Source organism: Equus caballus, chromosome 11 (genome assembly GCF_041296265.1).
Source record: "Equus caballus isolate H_3958 breed thoroughbred chromosome 11, TB-T2T, whole genome shotgun sequence".
NCBI lineage: Eukaryota > Metazoa > Chordata > Mammalia > Perissodactyla > Equidae > Equus > Equus caballus.
In genome coordinates, this window is record NC_091694.1 from 1,830,408 (window position 1) to 1,853,897 (window position 23,490).

The following is a 23,490-nucleotide window of genomic DNA, read 5'->3' on the forward strand; positions in this document are numbered from 1 at the left end:
GGTGCGACACTAGGAAGGCCAGGCCTGGGCACCCCTGGGAGCCACCTGGAGGGGCAACTCTCTCCCACACAGCCACAAACACTGGTGACTTCAGCCCCCATCCGCTGGGAAATCGAGGTGATCTTGTGGCTCAGCCCCAGGGAGGAGCTCACCACACAAAGGGTCCCTTCCAAGACCCCCGTTGGGGGCTAGGGGCTCCAGGAAGGGTGGGGGCAGCTTCTGGCTCCATCCTGTGATGGTGTTTCCTGGAGGCTGGCGGGGTGGAGTGGGACCGATGTCTTCTCTCCTGCTTGGATCTCAACCCCACACCCCCTATCGCTCCTGGCTGCCCCCAGGGGTGCTGAGTGCTGGAGAGTTGTCTGTGGAGCGCGAGAAAGAAAATCTAGAGGGGCTGGGGCTGGACCGAGGCCTGACAGAAGGGTGTGGAGCAGTCACAGGGTGCCTGGAACCGACTACCTGCTGTACCTGGCCAGTGGCCACCCTGTTGCCTGCCTGGCGTGGAGGCAGGGGGAAGGAGGAAGGGTCTGGCCTGGGGGCTCTGAGTGGGCAGGCTGGCCAGAGCCCTGAGCCAGGGGCCATCTGTAGCTCCAGCCTCCCTGCCCAGTGGCCCTGCTGTCAGGCGCACCGTCTCTGGAACCTCAGCCTGTCCTCAGGCCCGTCCCAGGCTCCTGCCCATGGCCAGGTCAGGTGAGGCAGCGGGCGGGACCACCCTTCCCTCCAGCCAGGAGGGTGGGAAGAGCTGGAGGAGCCTGGGCCAGGAATCCAAGTCTGGGTGGCCTTTGTCATCAGCCCCAACCCCTGGCAGGCCTGGACCGGGCCATGGGCACTGGGCTTGGGACTCAGCACCTTACTAGGTTGGAAGTTCAACTCTCCTGTGTCATCCAAAAACCTTGTCTATTTTTCTGGGCCCCCAAACAGCACTAACAACACCAGCTGGCAGGACAGCGCCACATCCCGCACACACCTGCTGCTTCCCAGGTGTGGCCCGCTTCACTTCCATGACACTCGACATGGCAGGTACCGGGACCGCCCTCTCCACCCCCAGGGACAAGGGCCTGTGAGCTGCCAAGGATCCAGCAAGTGGAGGCCAGTCTTCACCTGCAGGGTCCCGGGCCCCTCGTGGGCCTCACTTGGCCCAGGCATGGGGGCGTGATTAGCACCATATTTCAGGCAAGGAAACAGAGGCTCAGACCAAGACACTTGTCTAGCCTCTGGCTGGAAGGCAGGGACTGGAACTGAACCTCAGTGGAGGCTGTGATCCTCTCAGCAGTAGCTCCTCTGAAGGTGAGATGAAGACTGAGGCGGGCATCCTCCAGCACCTGTCAGAGGCAGACCTATTCCCCACCACGCCAGGGGGCCTGAGGATTAGACACAGTCTGGGTGTGAAGCCAGAGGGTCTGGCTAGGCCCACTGTTCTCAGCCCCGTCCCCAGCCACCTGCAGACTTCCTGCCCCTGACCCCCACCTCCATGAAGGCCTCCCTCCCCCAGGCCCAGCTCCAGCCCTCTGCCCAGGGAGCAGAAGGGCCTGGTCCCCAGGGAGAGCCTGTCTTGTGACTCCCACCTGTGCTCCCTGTCTCCATCACCCCTCGGCTGTCACCAGCTCTAATTACGTAGGCTCCATCTGCCTGGGCCTCTGCACAGCTGGGGAAGCTCACAGAAGCTCTGCCCTAGGCCCGGGCATGTCGCATTCCTACATACCTCCCCGAAGCCCACTGTCCTGCCCGACTGCTGGGCCGCAAGGGTGCAGAGGGCCCCAGGGGCTGCAGCTGCTGGATGGGGGAGCCTGGATACAGCCCAACTGTGCCCCAGGACTCCCAGCTGTGTCTCCCTCATGCCCCTCTGTTGTAGCCCTGTCCCCCAGCCTTGCAAAGAGAAGTCAGTAATTTATCACTCGGGGTCTGCTGGGGCCCCCTGGAGGAGCTCTCGTGTTCTGATGGCGAGGCAAGGGAACAACTCCAGACAGGATTGTCCCCCTGAGGTGGGACCGTGTGACTTTCCGGGGTCACCTCCACCCCCTGTGGATCACAGCCTTCCCTGAAGCCTGGGCAGGGCCCATGGGCCTTGTGGTGTCTTGACAAGCCTTGTTTGGGGCAACCTGTTAGAGGAGACAAGTGACACCTGTGGTCCCTGGGGGAGAGTCTATCCTGCGGAGGTCTCTCCACTTCTGGGGCCTGGGTAGACCGGATGCAGGATGGGCAGCTCCTGCTGACGGGGCCACGTTTGACTGGGTTGGGCCGCCATGGCTGCCCCCTCCCTGCTGGAGGGTGACGCATCCATTTCTGGCTACTCCCAAAGCCTTTTGGGGGTCTCCCCCTGGCCAGCCTGGGGAGCACACACCCACTGCCAGGACACCCCTCCTTCCTCTGCCCCCATCTCCCCAGATGCAGCCTGGAGAGCAGAGTGAGGCCCCGTGCCCCCTCACTGGCCTGCCTGGCCGAGGGGCAGGAAGCAGGGTGGGCTGAGTTTGTGCTGGGGTCTCAGTCCAGCTTCAGTCCAAACTGCCGGGCTGAGGCTGGGTGGAAGGTGACCATGGGACGGACTACCTGTCCTGGGCCTGGCGTCCTGGCTTAGGGAGGACTGAGGCCCAGAGCAGGTGGAGGGAGCTGTGTTGCCCAGTGGTTAGGGGTTGGTGCCACTGGGGTCGAGTGCCAACTCTTGACCTGCTTGGTGTCAGGAGAATGAAACAAGATGGGGAACGTGCTCAGCAATGGCCCCAGCTGTTCCTGTGCCCCCAATCTGCCTCCAGCCCCAAGAGGAAGGGAGACCACCTGCGCATTTCCCGGGGACCCCCAGGGAGAGCCCACCTGCGCTGGCGCGGCAGGGAGGGTGCCTGGGACCTGTGTGTGTGGCTCCCTGTGTCCAGATATGCGACTCTGCCCCTATGTGTCCAGGCAGCTCTCCCTCCTGTCTAGAATTTTTAGAAAAGGGAAAAAAATGTAGATGAAAGCAGGTTTTCTATCTTGTTACATTCTCAACCACCCCTCAAATTATGAGATCTTAATGAGATTCAGGGGCAGTTTCCTCCTGGTGGCCAAGATTATAATCTGCAGCTTTTGTCTGAGCCCGGGACATCGCAAAGGTCACACTGTCCCTCCAGCTCAGCCTGGTTGCACAGAAGCCCCTCCTTGATGGGCCTGAGGACACACTTCCCGTTATCAGCTACTGGACAGGACCTGGCCACTCAAGGGCTCCCCATTCAGGCCAGGGAAAGGGGAGGCCCAGGTGGAGACCAGGTCTATAGAGGGCCACCTGAGACCCCCAGAACTTGCAAGTAGGCTAGCCTGGGGTTGGGTCTGGAATGGTGTGATAGTGTTCACTGTGTCCTCTTTCCCCTAAAGGGGCCTAAACCATCCCCAGGGGCCAGTCCCACAGGCATGGTGCTGGAGTCGACTGCCAGCTGGAAGACACAGACGTGCCACCCTCAGCTCAGCTCAGGGGGCAGAGGCAATGGCCCCGGGGTGCAGGGAGCTTTGGTGCCACAAAGACCTGTGCCCGAGCCTCAGCCCCACACAGAGGAGTTTTGTGGCCTTGAGCAAATTGCTCCATCTCTCTGAGCCTCAGTTTCCCTATCTGGAAAGTGGACAAGGTAACAGTTAGGGACTGCCATTGGCTGCCTCTATCAGGAAACCCAAAACAACAAAGGTCAGCGCAACTGTGCTGAGAAGGGTGGTAGGGAGGGAGGCAGGTGGGAACCCCCAGCCCCTCGGCTCTGTCCTGACCAGGTCTGTCCCTTTATGCCACCTCCCCCCTGATGTGAGGATCATCGCGGGTCATCTGGAACATCGGCCTCAGGCCCCCAGGCAGTCTAGAGGGGCCACATCCTCACACCAGTCCCCACGCTGACACCCCCACCCTCCGCCACCAAGAAAGCTCCTAAGAACACCAAGGCTGCTGTGTCCCAGGAGGATGTCCCAGGCCCGAGACGCCCTCTCGTTCTAGAATTTGCTTTGGGAGAAGAAAGCCCCGCAAGGTTCTCCCCTACATCCCCCAACCCCCTGCCCCCACGAGCACGAGGGCGTTGGGGCCTCTGATCCACAGGCCCCAGGGCACGTGCGTATAGTAGGAGGCCTGGCAGGACCCTGTCCACCCACGGGACCCACTGCCCCTGGAGTCAGGGCCGAGGTGAGCAGGCAGGGGTCAGGGCCGGCTCCTCATCTTCCTACCTGCAGGAACCGGGTGAGCACCTCCTCTACACACGCTCCTGCAGCTCTCCAGGGCCAGGCTTCAGATCGGTGGTGCTGTGAGCTTGGTCCCTTGCGGTACACAGTCGGCTAGGGCAGCAAGGGGTGGCCAAGGGTGGTGAGGAGAGACGGGGCCAAGGCTGGGGAAAGGGGTGGCTGAGAAGCGCACCAGGGGACCGTTGGCCGTGGAGGCGGAAGGACAACCACAGCCACGTCAGAAGAGCAGGCACGGCCAAGGCTGCAGGAGGCCTTGCATGTGGACGAGCGGGGCACGTGTGTGTGTGTGTGTGTGTGTGTGGCAGCAGTGCGGCCTGAAACCTGGGAGCGTCCGGAATGGGCAGTATGTTACGTTCTGGGGCTGCCATGACAAAGTCCCACAAACTGGCGGACTTAGAACAACAGAAATTCATTCTCTCCGGGTTCTGGAGGCCAGAAGTCTGAGACGAGGGTGTCAGCAGGGTCGGTTCCTTCTGAGGGAGGATCTGTTCCTTGTCTCTCTTCCAGCTTCTGGGGGCTGCAGGCAATCCTTGGCATTCCTTGGCTTGTGGATGAGTCACCTGTCTCTGCAGGTGTCCTCAGTGTGTGTGTGTGTCTGTGTCCAAATCCCCCCCAATTATATTGGATCAGGGCCTGCTCTACTCCAGCGTGACCTCCTCTTAACCCATCACATCTGCAACGACCCCGTTTCCAAATAAGGCCTTGTTCCGAGAAATTGGGGTTAGGACTGCACACGTGAAGTTGGGGGACACAGTCTACCCCATAACCTGCAGGGGGGGAAGGTGAGTGTGGAGACAGCTGCAGTGGCCGAGGCCTGGCAAGTCGCAGGTCATAATCGGTGAGTGTGGGGGTGCTGGGTGTTGGGGGCGGCAGGGGCCTGCACAGATGTTGGCTTTGCTCAGGGCCATTTCTGAGCTCCTTGTGGAAAACACCCTTTGGCCCTGCCCCTCCCCCACCAGGCATCCTGGGGCGGCCTCTTCAGCGAGGCTCCTGGGGAGGGTGGAGGGAGGGCATCCTAGCCAGGCTGCTGGCTGGGAGGAGATGTGGGTGCCCCTCCCCGGCACCCTATTCTCGCTTCCTGCCTTCTAGGGAAAGGGCAGAGGGTGGGCTTGGCAGGCCACCTGGGGCAAGAAGGCCTGGTCCCACCCTTGGCCCAGTTGGCTCCTGGTCTCCCTCATGGCTGGGGCAGCCGGCCTGGCCTCTGGTGGATGGGGTTTGCTTGCCTCCTGGGGTCCTTGCCTTCCCATTCCCCAGGGACTCAGGGCCTGGGACTGGGCCCTGGAAGGCTCGATGTTCAGTCTGTGGTTTTTCCAGTGGAGGGTCCCACGGCTGCCCCCACTCCAGCCGGAGGCCTCTGGAGTGTCAAGAACCTGGCAGCCTCTGCCGCCCCCCTGGGCCTCCCAGGCCCTCCCGGCCCAGGCAGCTGAGTGCGTGGCTCTCCTGCCCTCCTCTCCTAGGCGCCTGGCCCCCAGCCCTCCTCCCAGAACCTAAGCCACCAGGGGTCACCAACAGCCCAAGCTCTGGAAAAGCCCTTGGGCAGCGGCTTTTGCGGCTCTCCTGAGACTCCCATAGCCTGGTCCATCTCAATGGGGGGCTATGGGCGGCCCATCCAGCTACCCGTGCCCAGCCTCTGCTCCGCTCCCCTGCACCTGGGCGGGCTCTCCCAGTATCTCCAACTTGGGGGTCCCTGACACAGGAGGAGGGGCCTGATCATCCTTCCGGCCACACTGAGGCCAGCCGGGGCCTCCCTGACCTTGCTGTCCCCCCTCCCCCTCCCCAAAGGAGCCCGTGAAATAAACAGGGTTGGGGGGGACTTCAAAAAACACTCAGGGCTGGTGGAAAGGGGCACAGATGTGATTCCCTTCTCTTCTTACACTTCATTAAGGCCCCCACCCAGAAAACCAAGGCCAGGGCCAAGTGTGGGTGTAGCGGGGTGCAGCTCCGAGTCTCCCTGTGCAGCTGGTCCTTCCACGTGGTTGCTGCCCCCCATGTGGCCCTCGTTGGGGTCTGGCTGTGGGAGGGGTTGGTGGGTTCCACCACAGCATGTGATCCAATGGTGCCCTGCCCAGCAGATGCTAAATGAGGTCCGTTCCCGTCTGCTGGACCTGTTGTCAGTTTTATGGCTCTGGGGTTATATAAACAGTGGGAGGAGAGTGCAGCGGGAAGGGACGACGGGGCCTTCAGGCCTGGGCACCCCCTGTTCTTTCCGTCGGACAGCTCTCTGAATTTGGGGCAGCCTCAAGACTCTGCTCTGCTGCTTGAAAATCCGAAAAGGGAAGAACCGACCCAGAGAGGGGGATGGGAACTCGAATTTCTAGAAGATTCAGCCACTGGGCTGGAGAGAACATTTGGCCCCTGCTTGCAGGGTGATGAAAGCCCAGGCCCCCGATTCTACATTGCCGCGAGGCCCCTGGGTTCCCCAGTACTCTTTTCCAAGGGGCTATCCTGGCCCCCGATCATGCCTCTAGTTGGGAAATTGGAGACACAGATGAAAAAGCAGAGGACGGCCCAATAAAGACTCCCGGGAGAGAAGGGACCAGCCCTCACGGGGGCTTTCACAGGCTGCCTCACGGTAAACCTAAGGCAGGGCCATGGGCTCCATTTTCCACCCACATACATCGAGGATTGGTCCAGTGTCCGCAGCCCGGGACAAGTCAGCTCCACGGCCCAGGCTCTGCCCACTGCCGGCTCTCCTGGAGCCCAGGCTGCCTCCCCCGGGGGGCAGAGGGGGGGGTTCATCTCTGAAGCAGCCACAGCTCTCAGGTGGATGTAACGGCAGGCTGGGTCCCTGCGTTCCTTTGATGAGGACTGAGGTAGGGGGAGAGGGAGGGGAAGGCGGTGGTGGAGGGACTCGCCCCTGATAAAGCAGCATCCACCCCTCCCCGCCCACTGTGGGAGAAACAGGAGCCTGCATCCCCACCACAGACGTCCAAGGTGGGCACCAGCATCCCCTCTGTTTGCAGACCAAGGTTGCCAGCACGCAGAGCCAGGACCCTCATCCAGCCCCCACCCCCTCCTTCCCCGGTGCCCATGCCTGTTGTCTCCAGCGACTGAATGGGAAGTTGCTGCCACTTTGGTGGTGGATGCCCCAGAGCAGGCTTAGAGAGGTTTGTTAACATGCCCGGGTCACACTGCCTTTGTGCTCCAGAAGCCACAGATAGCTCCTAGGGACAGTGGCGTCCTGGCAGATCTGGTGATTGAACTCTCATGTGGGTAGCAAGTATGGAGGGGGCACAGGGTCGCAAATGGCCACGGTGTTTCCTTTCCCTTTCTCTTTCCTGACTTACACTTCAGTCCTAAAACCTTCAGGTGGGGCAGGGTGAGGGGAGTGTCTGTGCCAGTGGGGTTTAGGGGGTGGGCGGCCACTCAAAACTGGAGTAGGGTGGGGAGGGAGTCCAGGCAGAGGGGCGAGGCACCCAGGATGGGGCACTGGAGCCCGAGTGAGGTGGGGGAGCATCAGCCGGGGAGTTACAAATAGGGAGGGGAAGAAAACCAGATGAACCCTGTGGCTCTGGGCCTCCAGGGGCATTGGAGGTATTGGCGGGAACTTGTAGCTTTTCGGACCCGTAGACAGACTTAGGAAGAAGCCTCGATGTGGGCACGTAGCACTCACACGCGCGTCTTCTGGTTGTGTCGAGTGAGGGAGCTGAGGAGCAGCAGTGTTCCGACGGCTGTGTGCACCCAGGCCCACATCGTGGCTTCTGCTACCATTCTCCATCCTTGGAGAAATGGCTGACGCCAGGAAAAGCACAAGATGAGCTGGGAATGTCTTACTGAGAGGGAAGGCAAGGAGGTGCTCAGAGAATGATGGGGACACATCAAAGGACACAGGAGCCAACTGAAGGGGCTCTCAGGGTACAAATCTGGGACAATTCGAGCATCAAAATAAAGAGTGATAGTAATGGATTAGAGCCGTTGAATAAAACAGGAACCCAAGAGTCCACACTGATATAGATCAGTGCAGAAATTGAAAGTTTGAGAAGGACCAGGATATTCAGTTTCAAAGTACCTCCCCTCAAACCACTCATTGGTCACAAAGGAGAAAGAAGCAACTTCCTGGTGGAGAAGCTCGTCCAATCAAGGGGTCAAAGAGAACCTTGTCAGGAACGGGTCACATCAAAACCGTGCCGTTCGCGACAGGACTCAGCGGAAACGCGGCACCACTTCTAGAATGTTCCTGCCAAACAAACATAACTTGTCTCATCATGAGTGTAGAAGGTAGAACAGTGGCCCCCTAAGACATGCACCCCTTAATCCCAGGAACCTGGAAATATGTTTCCCTCCATGGCAAAAGAGACTTTGCAGCTATGATTAAAGTTGCAGACCTTGACATGGGGAGATTATCCTGGGTCCTCTGCACGGGCTCAATCTGATCACAGGAATCCCTAAAATTGGGAAACGTTTCCTAGCTCGGCCAGAGAGTTGCAACATGAGAGGGAGTTGGAGGAAGGGTGCCATGAGCAGGGCATGCAGCAGCCTCTGGAAGCTGGGGAGGGCCCTCAGTTTACAGCTGGCAGGAAAACAGGGGCCCTGGTCCTCCCACGCGAAGGAACCGAATTCTGCCAACTTCTGAACCAACAAGAGACAGATTCTCCCTTAGAGCTCCCAGAAAGGAGGCAGCCTGAGGCACCTCGATTTCAGGTGGACTTCTGACCTGCAGAACTGTAAGATCGTGGATTTGTATTGGTTAAGCTGCTAAGTTTGCAGAGATTTTGATCAATGGCGATGATAAACTAATATGACGAGGAGACGTCGGACAAACCCGAATTGAGGATGCAGGGTTAGTTATCCAGCACGTAGAAAGAACTCCTCAAAATTCATAAGAACAAAGACAAACAGCTAATTAGAAAAATGGTGAAAATGAATGGGCACTTCACAGAAGAAACATGAAGGCACAATAAAAATATGAGTAGATGGGGCTGGCTCTGTGGCCTATTGGTTAAGTTTGGCGTACTCCACTTCAGTGGCCTGGGTTCAGTTCCTGGGCTTGGACCTACACCACTTGTCAGAGGCCAGACTGTGGCAGTGACCCACATACAAAGTAGAAGAAGATTGGCACAGATGTTGGCTGAGGGTGAATCTTCCTCAGCAAAAAAAAAAAAAAAAAAAAAAAGTAGATGACCAGCCTTATTTGTAGTTAGGGAGAACAAATTAAAACCACAATGAGATTCCATTTTATTCTCCGGATTGGCCAGATTGATGATACCAAATGCTAGTGACCTCAGGCCAAATTGGGTCAGCCAATGCTTTTTTTTTGTTTTTTTAAAGATTTTATTTTTTCCTTTTTCTCCCCAAAGCCCCCCCGGTACATAGTTGTATATTCTTTGTCGTGGGTCCTTCTAGCTGTCGTATGTGGGATGCCGCCTCAGCGTGGCCCGACCAGCAGCGCCATGTCCGAGCCCAGGATTCGAACCAACGAAACACTGGGCCGCCTGCAGTGGAGCACGCAAACTCAACCACTCGGCCACGGGGCCAGCCCCAGCCAATGCTTTTGCAAATAAAGCTTTATCAGAACATACACATGCTCTTTTTTTGTATTGTTTTTGTATTGCCTAGGGTTGCTTTTGAGCTACAACAGTAGAATTGAATAGCGCACCAAAGACCACATGGCTTGTAAGTAGAAAGTATTTGCTATCTGATTCTTTACAGAAAAAGTTTTCCAGCCCCTGATGTAAACTAGCAAGAACTCTTATAACTACTTTGAAGAGCACTTTGGCAGTAACTAGTAAGATCAAAGGTATGCATACTTTTGGATCTGCAATTCCACTTCCAGGTATTTACCCTAGAGAAACTCTAAGTACCCTAATGTCCACCGCATCACTGTTTATAATGGCAAATAATTGGAAACAACTCAGGTGCCCTCAGCAGGAAAATGGACCCATACATTCTGGGCTATTTAAAGGACAGTATCCCATACAGCAGTGAGAGTGAATGACTCAGAGTACACGCAATACGATGGTGAATCTTGCAAACAAAGTTGAGTGAAAAAGGAAGTTGCAGAAGAATTCAGACGTATAAATCCTTAGTATAACAGTCAAAAATGCTCTACCCCAATACCTATTGAATCAGTTAGGCTGTAGCTTTGGCTTTATGAAACAGAGTCCAAAATAACGATGGTTTAAACGAGATGGTTTGTCCCTCCCTCGTGGGGCGGTCTGTAGGAGGCTGTGAGGGTCTGGGATGGCGGCTCTGCTCTGTGATGTTGTCCAGGGATCCAGGCTCCTTCCAGCTTGTCGTTCCACGTCTGCGTGGCCCGGGATGGCTTCCTACCATCACCTCTGTGTTCCAAGCAGCAGGATGAAGGAAGGGGGAGGAAGGGGCAGACGCCCTCCTTTTAAGAATCTACCTAGAAGTTGCACCTGTCATTTCTGCTCACCCCTCACGGGTCGGAATTTAGTCGTGTGGCCACCCCAGCCACAGGGAGGCTGGGAAGCATATTATTCATTCTAGGCAGCCACACGTGCAGGCAAACTTTGGAAGGTGGAATAAATGAGTATTAAGAGACAAATAGTAGTCTCCCCCTTAACTGTTCAGGGATATACTCGTATATGGTAAACCTTTAACGAAAACTAATGAATTGATAAAATCTGGACAGTGACGATCCCAGGATGGCTGTGAAGAGGGGAGGAAGGTGCAGTTGGGAGGGACCAAAGGGAGCCTCTAAGTTTTTGCTAACATTCCGTCTTAAAGCCAAATGGCAGGCTATGGGCATTTATTGTTATGTGTTAAAACGTACATTTGAGTCTCACATCCTATCTTGCATGGGTAATATTTCATAAAAATTACATAATTAATAAAAGGCAGGTTATAGAATGTACATATGATTTATATAAAAATGAATGAACGGTGCTTGTTATTTCGGCTTTGAATTTAATTAGTCTTTTCCAGGCATTTCCTCTTCTTCCTCTGGTGCCCGGGGGGCTGAGGGGTGGGACAGAGCTTACCCGGCCGCTGCACTGCCCAGAGCTGAGGAATCAGCCCCTGCGCTAAGACATGAGGCCTTTCATGTGCCTACAAACACTGTTCCTCCTGCATCCTCTCCCAGCGGCCTTTCATTCTTCCTGTGCACAGTTCTAGCCGGCTTGGAATTGCTTGCTGCTTCCCGACGGCCCTTCCCAGGCCTCCTGTCTCTATGATCCATTCAGCAGACATAGAGTGAGCATCTGCCAGGTGCTAAGAATTCACAGATGTAGCAGGGCCCTTCTTTGTTCTCTCCCCTCCCCAAAGCCCTTTCCATCCTCCATTCCCATTTGTCCCTGAAGGCCCAGCCTACAAGCCACTTCCTTCTTGAAGCTCTCCTAGATTTCTCTGGTCATATTGGTCTCTACCTCTGGTGTCCTCTCACAGTATTTCCTTTACTCCTTTAATATTAGAGCGTTAGATTCTCTCTGCCCACTGCTCCCGTGCAGTTCTGAAGGCCGCTGGCCTGGGGAGCAGATCCCACGCCCCCTCTAAGAGCTGTGTGCCCATAGCTAAGTCACCGAACCTCTCTGTGCCTCAGCATACCACTCGTAAAACGTTAAGCGCTAACTCCTTGGAACAGGTTAAGTGTTTAGCTCGACAGTTAAGGCCCCGCCCCGCGCCCAGGGCACCGAGTACAGGCTCAAAATCGGTCCTAGGGTGTAACTGCTAAAATGAACCCTCGAAACCCAGCTCTTCTCCGGAAGGCGCGGTGCGGCCCTTTCTCTCCTGAGCTCCACTCTCCTTCCGGATGGGGGTCCCGCAGAAGGGAGTCCCTGATCTTCAAGCTCCTGCAAGGCGGGGCTCAGGAGGCCAGCTCCAGGGCAGGACAAGCGCGGCGCTGGGGACAGAAACTCGGCCAAGTGGCCCAGGCCCCGCCCCTCCAGGCCCCGCTCCCGCCTTTTATTGGTTCGTGACCCGCCGAGGCCCGCCTCGCTCGGCCCCGCCTCCAAAGAGCCCCGCCCCCAGGCCCCGCCCCATCCCTCCCCTCCCCCGCCCCGCCCCGCCAGCCCTTCCAGGCCCGCCTCTCGTTGGTGCGCGCCCTGCCGAGCCCCGCCCCCTCATCGTCACTTCCGGGCAGCCGAACCAGCGGAAGGCGGAAGTGTGCGCGCCCGGGCCGCAGCGAAGCCGGGCTGAGGTTCCCGTGGCTGGCAGCTGGAGGCTCTTCCAGGTCTGGGCGCGGGGACACCGAGGCCGCCGGGAGACGTAGCCATGAGGCGGCCGCGGAGCCTGGCGGAGTCTCGAGGTTGACTGCCCCCGCCGTCTTCCCGCGACGCCGCCTCCTCCAGGCAGCCGCGCGCCCCCACCAGAGTCTCGCGCCCTACGGTCGTCCCGGCGCCTCGGACCCGGGCTCCCGGGCCCCAGACCCCGCGCTATGACCGCGGCCGCCGCCTCCAACTGGGGGCTGATCACGAACATAGTGAACAGCATAGTAGGGGTCAGTGTCCTCACCATGCCCTTCTGCTTCAAACAGGTGAGTCCCGCGGGCGGCGGCCGCCGCCCTCGCCCCCCGCTTGCCGCGCAGCCTCTGCTCCCGGGCCGGGCGGACCCGCGGGCGGAGGCGGCCCGGGCGCGCCGCGGGGGTCTGCCCGCAGGACTCGGCGCCGTCGTGGCGTCGCTGCTGTGGACTCTGGCCCGAGCGCACCGTGCCCAGCAGCGCGCGAGCCGGGCCCCGGCGCTGTCATTGCGCCTGGAGGGCAGAGATGCGGGACCCGGGGCCAGCGCGCGGGACAGACCGCGGAGGGAGCCTCGCTGCGGGGGCGTGGATGCGCCGGGCTCCTGTTGAGATGATCCACGAGCGAACCGGCCTTCGTGCTTTAGAGAAGGGGGTCACGGAGTTGTCACGCTCGTAACTTCCTTCCTGAAAGTGAACTTCTGCGCTCCGGTTGCTGCCCCCCTGCCCCTGGGGCAGGTGCTGCCGCCCGCGAGCTGGCTCCCTGGAGGGCAAGGGGACGCGGGGCAGGGCAGTGGCCGCCCGGCTGCAGAGACCACTCTTCCGTGAGGAAACCAAGTAGACAGAAAAATGAAAATGAGATGGACGTTTCGGAACTGAAAATGCGCACCAGTAGTTTAATTTTAGATGAACAGACACTTTGCATTTTTCGTATTTAATGTCTTTTGGATAAAAATAGCAAAAACACATTGTTTTTAATCTGAGGATTTTCCATCCCTCACATAGAGCCCCCCAGCCTGTGGATGAGCATGGTTTAGGGTGCCTGTGGGAGTCATTGACCCGCCTTGGCTGGTGAGCAGGTCGCCGGAGGACAGGGACTGTGCTGGCAGTTGTGGAAGGCCACGCTGGCGGCTGCTGGAGCACCCGGGGCAACATCTGTGTCTGGACATCGTGAATTCCCACCAAGCTGACCACCTGTGGGTGTTTCTGGAAGGACTACGGGTCCCAGGGTGCATTGCGGCTGGCCTGGCACAGAACTGCATCCTGGGATGTGTAGTTAGCTGATTGTGCATCCTTGAGTCCGGTGCTGCGATCCCTGATGCTCGTTTGGGAAGTGCCACCGCGGTGGGGCTGTGGTGTAGAGGCCTGTGAAATGTGCTTTCAGGCCCAGCGGATTCGGCTGTCCACAGACTGAGTGCCTTCTGTGTGGTGGGCACAACGCCCCTGCCCGAGCATTTAAACGGGTGCTGGACTGACTTGCCCAGGAAGAGCTTCGTGCTGGAGGCCCGCGTGCAAGCAGAGAACTGGAAGTGGTTCACCCTGTCCCGAGGGCCTGGCAGAGTTGGGATGGCCACTCCCACGTGGACTCAGCATCTTCTCCATGGGAAACACAGCCTGAGGCCAACGGGCAATTTGGGGATGTGTGTTTTTAGTGTCTGGCAGCCATGTTGTTTAAAAAAAGTTTCGGTTTTGGGTTTTTTGTTTGTTTGGTTTTAATAATTTTGGTAGTTAAAAAAATGTTAGCATTTTATTGAAGTATAACATGCATACAGAAAAGTGCACACAACTGAGGTGTACTCTTGGTGAGTTTTCACAAAGTGAACAAACATGTACCAGCTCCCTCATTAAGGAGCACAGCATCGCCACAGCCGTCCAGGCCCCGCCTCCCTCCCCAAGGGCCCACATCCCACCTCCAGCTCCGTAGATCCGTGTTGCCTCGTTTTTAACTTTGTGTAAATGGAGTCATACTGTACGTATGGTTTCGTGTCTGGCTGGTATTCATCGTGTGGACGTGCTACAGAGTGCTTATTCTTTACCTTTGCTGGCACACGTGCGGTTTCCCACCGTGGAGCTCTTAGGAACACATGGGCACAGGCTCTGACCACACGTTTGCGTTTCTGTTGGGTATTTATCTTTGAGGAGAATAGCTGGCTCGTATGATCTGTGCACCAGCAGATACTAGTAGGACATTTGGGTCGTTTCTTCAGTTTTGGGATTATGGATAAACCTGCTGTAAACATTGGCTTGCAGGTTTTTGCATGAACACATGTTTTCATTTCTCTTGGGTAAATACCTAGGAGTGCAATTGCTGGGTCAGATGGTGAGCGTATGTTTAACTTATAAGAAAGGCATAAATGTCATTTTTAATCTCTTCCTTTCAGAATGTGTTCACCACTTGTAGCTGTCGATCCACGTGGCTAGAAGGTGGCCCCCTGTAGGGCGCGCGGAGGTCCGGGGAGACTAGTTGGCAGCACCGTGGTGTTCACAGGACTCTCGAAGGGCCGGGAGGGGGATGGTGTTCCTGCTGCTCTTTCAGGATGAGGCACAAGTTTAAGGCCCCGGGACAAAGTGTGTGGCCACCACATCCAGGAAATTGGTCCCTTTCCATGCTAGGAATTGTCACCCTTAGACAGGGGAGTGAGGCAGAGCTGGGCCGTGTGTCTGCAAGGGGCGGGGAAGCGGGGACGACTGTCCTAAGCCACAGACGTGCTGGTCAGCGTGTGAGGAACAGACACTGAGTAGTTTATTTTGTCAACATCTCGTTTTCTTTCAACCCTCTAGTGTGGCATCGTCCTGGGGGCCCTGCTCTTGGTTTTCTGTTCTTGGATGACGCACCAGTCCTGCATGTTCTTGGTGAAATCCGCCAGCCTGAGCAAGCGGAGAACCTACGCTGGCCTGGGTGAGGATGTCGGCTCTCGGGGCGGCGGCTGGCCCTCACTAGGCCACTTCTTCAGAAGGGCAGTGTTCTAGGTCTGGGGGCTGGGGCCTTACTCCTTTATTTACTTTTCTTCCACTTTATTCTTAAAGAGTTCCTTGAACAGCAATTTTTTCCCTTATTTTAAAATGTAATGCAATTTTTAGAAAGTATTAATATAAACTTATGCTTCAAAATTGAGGAGCTACTTGGTCTCCTGTCCCCCTTTTAAGCAAATGCACGCGGAGAGTTTCCCCGTCCACATTCAGGCAGAACCAGCAGCTCCCCGCTGCTCTGGGGGCCTGCTTGCTGTCTGCCTCTCCTGAGTACCCCGAGCCTTTGGAGCTGCCAGACAGGGACCCTGCTCCACCTGCCCCACTTTGAATGCACAGCAGAGACTGTCCTGGGTCCAGGCTTAGAGCTGGGGGTCAAGCCACCTGTCTCCCCAGCAGCCTTCTCTGTTTCCTGATGCTGTTGGTTGCAATTTCATTTCCTTTTGTTCTTTCTTGCTTCCTTTGATTTGGGCCAAAGGAGAGGAAGCTGTGCTTTCTGCTTCCTCTCAGTTTGGAATATTTCCTAGGCAGCGTGGCTCTGAGGACAGGCCCCCTCACTTGCCTGCCGCCCTCAGGCCGCTATGTGAGGACTGCGTCCCCTCTGCCTGCTTTGGGACCTTTTGGCTCTCAGTGTGGGTGTTGAAATACCAACACACCTGTTCTCAGGAGCTGGTCCTGTGCGAGTCTGGGGAAAATTCCTGGCCTCCTGACGAAAGCCCACAATCCCCCAGCCAGTGTGGCCATGATGTTGGGTCTGCCCGAGGAGGGCCCGGCCTGGCTCTCAGCTCACTGCTCTCATGTTGGAGAGGAGGTGGTGAGAGGAAATGGTGTGCCGAGTTGCAGGGGCCAAACGAAATAAAAGCACCTGCAGAATCCACGCAGGGCTTCTGGCAGTGTGACCTCGGCTTTCCTTCCAGTCTGTCTGCTTTGCATTGGCACCAGCACTCTAGCATTGTTCTGACCTGAACTGAAGGGGTGCTTCCTTCTCTTTCCTTTCTGATGAGAAGGGTGCTGTCAGACTCTTAATGTTGTTGGAGTCACTTGAGGAAGCAAGATTGACCAGGTGTACTTGACCCACGGTGAGGCAACCTAACTCAGCTTGGGATGAAGTGTGCTCCGCTGAGCGGCCCCTTCCTCTGTGGGCAGACCATGGCCTTTGGGGTGACCCCTTTCTCCCCACTGAGGGTCTCTGTAGCAGACACCCCATGAAGTGCTTGGCCGTGCCCTGCAAGAGGACAGGTGACCTGAGACTGAGGAGGCCATGGGTTTTGACCGCTGTCTGATTATTCTTAGAAAGTCCCGGAGAAGGCAAACTGGTTTGGCTAGATGTGAACGACTGAAAAAAAAATTGCCCCCTGGATGGACGCCCTTCTGTGTGGCTGCCAGGGTCCTGCCTTTCACTGCTCAGGGTGCCTGCAGCCGGTTCTCGCTGCTGGAAGCAAAAGAGCTTTGAAACCGCCAGCTGTCTCCCCTTGTGTCTTTGGTACCAAACGAGATGGCTCAGTTGTGTGAGCTCCCAGAGTCCCCCGGGCCCAGTCTGCAGCCTCAGCTGCCCTTTATCCTGGCTCTGTCTTGACACTGTCTCTCAGAAATGGAGAGACCCTGCCACTTGGACAGGGGCCCTAGACGGGAAGAGATGAGAATGTCACTTGGACCCCGTGGGTCAGCAGCCTCCCCACACCTGGGCTGACTCCTGCTGCTTGCATGCGGAGACCTACCGAAAGGGCCTCTCTCCCCATCCTCTGCCTTCTCCTGGGTCAGAGGAGCCACTGTGAGCTTGTGCTGCAGCCAGAGAGGGTGACCCCAGAGGAGAGCCGCCAGTGCTTCCTGGTGCCATCGGGTGGGGACAGATGGCCTTTGTTAGCAGACCCCCAACATGCGTCATCTGCTGGATCCGTGGGCATTGGGCAGCTGTGGGGGTTGAGGAGATGGACAGACAGCTTTCGTCCAGACCTGGAGACAGTGCAGAGGAGGGTGTGGAAATTCCTGGAGTAGCAGCTGTAGCTTGAACAAATAGCCTGTTTAAACTACACTCGCTCCATGGGCTGGGTAGGTGGTTTTCTCCGAATGATGTCTGCCGCGCTGAGCCTTGAGTTTGCATTTGTGGCAGTGTCTCAGTTGGTTACCTCTGGTGGTGATCACATGCTGCCCCTTCCGCCACGGCCAATGTGTAGGCGTCTGCTGGAGAAAGAGCTTTCCCAGTTTGGGGAGCTAGAGTACTGGTGGATTTTTTGTTGGTGTTATTTGTATGTTTTCGTGGTATTTTGTTTACTGCTTGTGGGCTGTTTTTGTGAATTTTATCCACTTCTTTCCTGCTGCTCCCTCATCCTGTGTGTTCTACTGTTACGTCGGCTTTTCTAAACCCCATTTTAATTTATTTGTTTATTTTATTTTTTGTTTTGTTTTTCTATGGAAGATTAGCCTTGAGCTAACATCTACCGCCAATCCTCTTTTTGCTGAGGAAGGTTGGCCCTGGGCTATCATCTATGCCCATCTTCCTCTATTTTGTATGTGGGATACCTGCCACTGCATGGCTTGACAAGCTGTGTGTAGGTCCGAGCCCAGGATCCAAACTGGCGAACCCTGGGCTGCCGAAACGGAGCGTGCAAACTTAACTACTATGCCATTAGGCTGGCCCCTAAACCTCATTTTTAGGAGATATACAGATATGCCAGCTAGTCAGCCTCCTTTAGTGGTCTCAGCCCCTACAAGGCTACTCTGAGCCCCAGACCCTGCCCTATCCAGAGTATGGCTCTGAGTTCTCAGGTGTGAGCAGTGGATGCTTCCAGTGCTATGTCTGTGATCTCGTCATCTGACCTCCCGGGTTTCTGTGGCCCTGGTCAGCCTGCCGCCCACTCCTGGGCCAGGGATGGGGCCTGCAGAGGGCCTGTCCAGCCAGTTTTCTCCTTGCCTGTGTCGGATGTGTGACCTGTACACGTGGATACTTGGCTTTCTGACACCCCTCGTTTATCCACCTCTGGGGATGGCTGGGCTGAGCTCGTACCCCGTCTTGATCCGCACGGTTTGGTGTGTGCACCCCCATCTCTGCCCTGCTGCTGCTGGGAGTTGGCAGCCGGCAGCTTTGGGTGGCGGGTGGGAGTGGGCGCGGGTCCTGCACTGAGTGCGGTGGGCTGAGAGTCGGCTCTGCGTCCGCGCAGCCACAGAGCCGTGGGCAAGACTGTGGTCCCGGGAGGAGAAGGTGACCCAGCGTTTCAGGGCCCAGGGCAGCTGCTGCCCAGCCTCCCCAGGGAAAGACTGGAGAGCCCCTCCTGACGCCAGTCCCAGCCCCGCACGTGGCGAGAGTGCTGCTTAGACCAGTGTTGGGGTCATGCTTGCTCCTCGTCCCTGTGATGCCCAGCCTGTTAGCTGCAGAATGCCAGTCACAGATGGAGGAGGAAGACCTGAGCTAGGGGTCTCCGGTCTGCACCGAGGTGTGCTTGCTCAGAAACCCTTCTTGCAGACGCCTCCTAGCCTCATGGCACTAGTCTGGTGCTGTGGTCCCACCTAGAGGGGCAGGAGGGCAGCCACTCCACCCTCCTGGTGCTGTGCCAGGCGGGAGGCTAAGGGGAGGGGGCTGCCGGGCATTTGTATTTGAGACTCGGGGTGGAGGTTGTTAAGGGATCCACACTTGAAATGATGGGGGGGAGGGGCGTGGGTGGGGTGAGGGTGGCCCAGGTGAAGAAAGCGGGGAGAACCGGGATGCTGGGACACCAGGCCTCAGCGCAGGAAGCACCTTGGGGCAGCCGCTTTAGGATGTTGTCCTGGGAACCAGTTGAGTCTTTCTGAGTGAAGAGTGCCACCTCCTGACTGGGTCCTCTGACTCCCTGGAGCACCTTCCGCTTCTTTCTGTCCAGGATGCAGGTGTGTTTGGGATGGCAGGGTGCTCTGAGCGTTTGAGATGTGCTGTAGACGCTCAACTTACTTTTGGAGAAGAAAAAGGAATGGGATGGCCAGACGCGCAGCCACCTCCACATTTGGGGCACTGGGTTTTGTGTTGTGTCCAGGGGCATGCTGCCCGACTGCTGTCATCCAGAGGGTTGGAGGGCCTCTTTTTGGTGACAGCATGGCCTTGGGCTGCTGTCTGCTGTCTGGAGCTCTTAGTTTTGAAATTCTCAGCCTGACCTTGATTGGCGTTCCATTCAAGGATCTGTCTCGGTTCAGATTGCTCTGTGATGCAAACGGGCCTTATTAGATGAACCTGAGACATGAGTCTCTGTCCAGCAGTCAGACCAGCCAGGGAAGGCCGGAGTGACCCCGGCGGCGGAAGCCTTTGTGCTTCACGGGCCGTCTGCCCATTCATAGCTGGTGTAGCCCAAGCAGATGCCAGGCTCTCTTGGTTTTGGCAACGCCGTGCCTTTTCCTAAGAAATATGAAAGTGACAATGAGTGTTTTTTGGACTCATTCACACCAACTGCCTGCGGGTGTCCTGCTTTCCGAATCTCCTCGGAGGACGCTGGCCCCGTGTGAGGGAGGAACAAGGGGCAGGAAGCTGGGGCCGACCTGTCACGCACACCTGTCCTGGGAGACCAGAACTTCCCTCTGCCCTCGTCCCGCTGGATCGTGGTGGGGGCCACAGGGGTTACCGGACTCCTGTTAGGTCTGGGAGGGGCCTTGCTGAGTCAGCTCTTACTCTCTCATCTGCTGGAAGCAGTTCTGTTGTCAGGAAGGTGGGACAGGCAGCTGCTCTCTGCTCCAGTTAGTGCAGCCTCATGCTGTTCACCAGTGTGGTTCCCTGACTGTCTACCTTGAAAGGAGGCAGGCCCCAGAGCACTTGTCCCCTCCTGTCCCAAAGTGCTACACTTGAAAGCATTCTCTGAATTTTCTTCTGAAATCACAAAGAGTGAACCCTCAGTCACATCCTTTTGGTGCGGGCTCTGAAAACTGGGCGTGCTGGGCTGGGGCCACCCGAGCCCTCCTGGGCGCCTCCCTGCTCGGCCCCGCCGGGTGCCCGCACAGGTGCAGCCTCTGCTCCCGCCGCCTCCACCGCCGCATGTGGGCAAACTGCTACATCCCAGGGACGGTTCTTTTTTTTGAGTGAAAAAACCAACTTGCTTGTGTCTTTCCATTACTTTGTTCTTGTTTTCTGTGGTTTCCATTTGTTGATGGTAGATCTGAAAAAAGCATAAGACCAAAATAAAAAAAATCCCCCGCCTGCCCATGAAACTCCAGACCAGCGGGTTTTTACCAGATTGCCCTTCACACCTCACACCAGTAACGTTCCCTGATGTCTTCTCACGCTGTTGGGTTGAGCACTAATTCTTCTTTCTTTTGCACTAGCATTGCACGCCTACGGAAAAGCAGGGAAGATGCTGGTGGAGACCAGGTAGATGCTGCAACTTTGCTTGATATTATTCTCTGTTCTTCACCTGCAGCTAAAGAGAAACTGGAGGATTGCCACAAAATGAACGATATGTTTCAGATGTTGGTTGGTTTATAACTTATAATATTTTCCTGAAGAGTTACTTACTAAGTAGTTGAAAGTTCAATTTATTGTACCCTTAAAATGATTAGTGACAAAGTTGAAAGCCTTATTTAAGTCTTACTAAGAAAAATATAAAAATGGAAAACTCGAGGAACACAGCAAAATAGCACTCCCTCTGATGTAGTTAATCTCTCAGTACTGTTCCCGAAACTTGTATGCGCTCCCCCCCGACACTGTTGCATAAAGGTGACATTAAATTGGAATGTCATATTTTTCTCCCTTTGGAGTAAAATTTTATGAGATGAAAAGATTGCTGGGAAATTGTACTTTTAAGCTTCTAAATTAGGGAATTGTAAACACAAAAGAGCAACCCTTTTTGAAAGCAGTTTATTGTTCTTTTAACATGTCTAACATCACGGTGCATTTTAGTAGCACCTGAAAGAACTTTGAGAATCTCCTGTGGAGAGAAGAATATAGTACCACATAAAGAAAAGTTTAGTGTTATTCAGTGTTCATTCCAAGTAATGTAGCAAACTCGACAAAACATACCCGAGTCCGGTGAACTGGTGAATGTTCGAGATCACAGCCAGCCTTTGGGTCGTCGTCACGTTTCAGCAGTGATACCGCGGGGTTGGGGCTCGGTGTCCAGGGCTCCCTCCTGGGACCATGGGCAAGCCCTGAGCCGGTACTTGGCTAAAGGGGCCAGGCTTTGATCGTCAGACAACGGACTCCTGTTACAAGGCCGTTTCAAAGCCAGGGCTTTCTTCTCTGTAGCATGATCGGGCTGATGCTGGGAACCTGCGCTGCCTTCTACGTTGTGATTGGTGACTTGGGGTCCAACTTCTTTGCTCGGCTGTTTGGGTTTCAGGTAAGGACATTTTTAAGCATCTGGTCTATTGGAGCTATATGGTAGCTCGGTGTGACCTTTCTGTAAGTCCACCTCTCAGATCAGCGTTGTCGTTATGGGAAGCTTCCTTATGCCCTGGGGTGCATTCCAGGCCTGTGGGCTGGAGGCATGGGGTTTACTGGGGTGACACCTGCCCAGCGTGTGCTTGGTTCCCTCCAGGTGACCGGCACCTTCCGTGTGCTCCTGCTCTTTGTGGTGTCCTTGTGCATCGTGCTTCCACTCAGCCTGCAGAGGAACATGATGGCCTCCATCCAGTCCTTCAGCGCCATGGCCCTCATCTTCTACACTGTTTTCATGTTTGTGGTGAGTGTCGGCCACTTGCAGGTCTGGTCTGGCTGCCAACTGCTTCCTGAGCATGACAGGAGAGTGGCTAAAAGCCTGGGAAATGATGTTAGCATTATCCATGTGAGCCCCAGTGGACAGATGGGGCCGCCTGGACCCAAGTGCAGTCGACAGCAGGAGAGAGGTGGGCTCCAGGGCAGAGGGCCCATGACCAGTTCTCTGGGAAATGAAAGTGTGGACACGCCTCATTCTACAGAAAGACTTTCTATGTAGGATTTGTGACCAGGAGTCACGATGTCAGCATTTTGTCACAAGGGGGCAAGTTGTTTTCTAAATGAGCATTTATAACTGACCAGACAGGAGCATCCAGTGTGGAGTTGATGCTCAGGATGTTCATTTCTTGCTGAGTGCTTGGGGGCCTCCCAGTGGGAGCCCCCCGGGATCTGAACCACCGGACCTGCCCCCTCCACTGGGAAGGTCAGCAATGATCATTCCTGAGGGCAAGGAACCTGGCAATCTTTGCAGTAGGTTTTCCTTAGCAGACTGAGCACTGGGTGGCATACCAGCATCCCTCAGCTGTGTGAGAGCCAGCCTGGTGATGGTTACCCCTGCATTCCATACAGCCCCATCCTCAGTGGGTTTGTCTTTTAAAACATGTCTGAGTGGGGCCGGGGAAGGACCTGCCCAGTTGGGGGTGACTGTCCTGTCACCTGAGGCAACTGGGGTAGGCACAGCGGCGGGCCTTGCTGCTTCCTGTCTGCACTAAGCAGCCCCTGCCTGGGCAGCTGCCCCCGAGGGCCCAGGAGGCCTCTCAGCCAGTGCTTCTCCCGGCAGCACCCAGCCAGCTCGTGGCACAGCAGGGGCAGTGAGCCCAGGAAGGTGCAGGACCCTCGGCCCCTCCAGCTGGCGACACCTGGCTGCGCTGAGGGGGAGCCCACAGCCGAGATGTGGAGTGCACAAGCCGCACGCCCTCCACCTGCCTCTTACCTTGCCTGGGGCCAGGGGCCGGGCGGGCTCCAGAGCCCGGGCTCTCTTTGCTGACTGGCCCTCGAGCCCTCTGTCCTCTCTCATGCAGATTCTGCTCTCCTCTCTCAAGCACGGCCTCTTCGGGGGGCAGTGGCTGCAGCGGGTCAGCTACGTGCGCTGGGATGGCATCTTCCGCTGCATCCCCATCTTCGGCATGTCCTTTGCCTGCCAGTCGTAAGTACTGCTGCTGGCGAGGGCCCTGAGGGCGCGTGTTGCCCGTGGTGGGGGTGCAATGCAGGGAGACAGGGCCCCTTGCTTCGTTTAATTGGACAGTGCAGGCCACTGAAGAGCGATGTCTCGTTCCCTTGTGACCTTTCCCCTCCCAGCTGAGGGAGATGGTTATGTTTTCATCGAGAGTAATTGATGTATTCCTGAGATGTGCTGCTGGCACTGCTGGCAAGAGCACCCAGTTTGCCAAATCCCCTGTGAGAAGGGTTGGCTGTGGGAATGCGGAACAGCCCAAAACCATCTGACTCACAGAGTCCTGAGCGCTTTGCCAGCATTCAGCTACTCGTGTGAGAACATTTAAAGGAAATTGCACAAACATTGACTTGAGACTGCCACTGGGACGCT

General features: G+C 56.3%; 1 protein-coding gene across 11 annotated transcripts in view; it reads left to right on the plus strand.

Annotated features, from left to right (window-relative positions):
- The first annotated feature begins 12,194 nt into the window (after positions 1-12,194).
- Positions 12,195-23,490, plus strand: part of SLC38A10 (solute carrier family 38 member 10) — a 42,236-nt gene continuing 30,940 nt past the window's right edge. For 2 of the 11 annotated variants that reach the window (XM_023651800.2, XM_070225793.1), the window contains exons 1-6: positions 12,209-12,613; positions 15,095-15,212; positions 20,558-20,603; positions 21,477-21,570; positions 21,769-21,912; positions 22,967-23,091. In XM_023651800.2, coding sequence (XP_023507568.1) covers positions 12,515-12,613; positions 15,095-15,212; positions 20,558-20,603; positions 21,477-21,570; positions 21,769-21,912; positions 22,967-23,091 — 626 coding nt within the window. In that variant the 5' untranslated portion in view covers positions 12,209-12,514. Of the gene's footprint in view, positions 12,614-13,318; positions 14,283-15,094; positions 15,213-20,557; positions 20,604-21,476; positions 21,571-21,768; positions 21,913-22,966; positions 23,092-23,490 lie in introns of those variants that run through there. The other 9 variants (XM_070225798.1, XM_070225796.1, XM_070225797.1 and 6 more) reach the window with 9 other exon arrangements.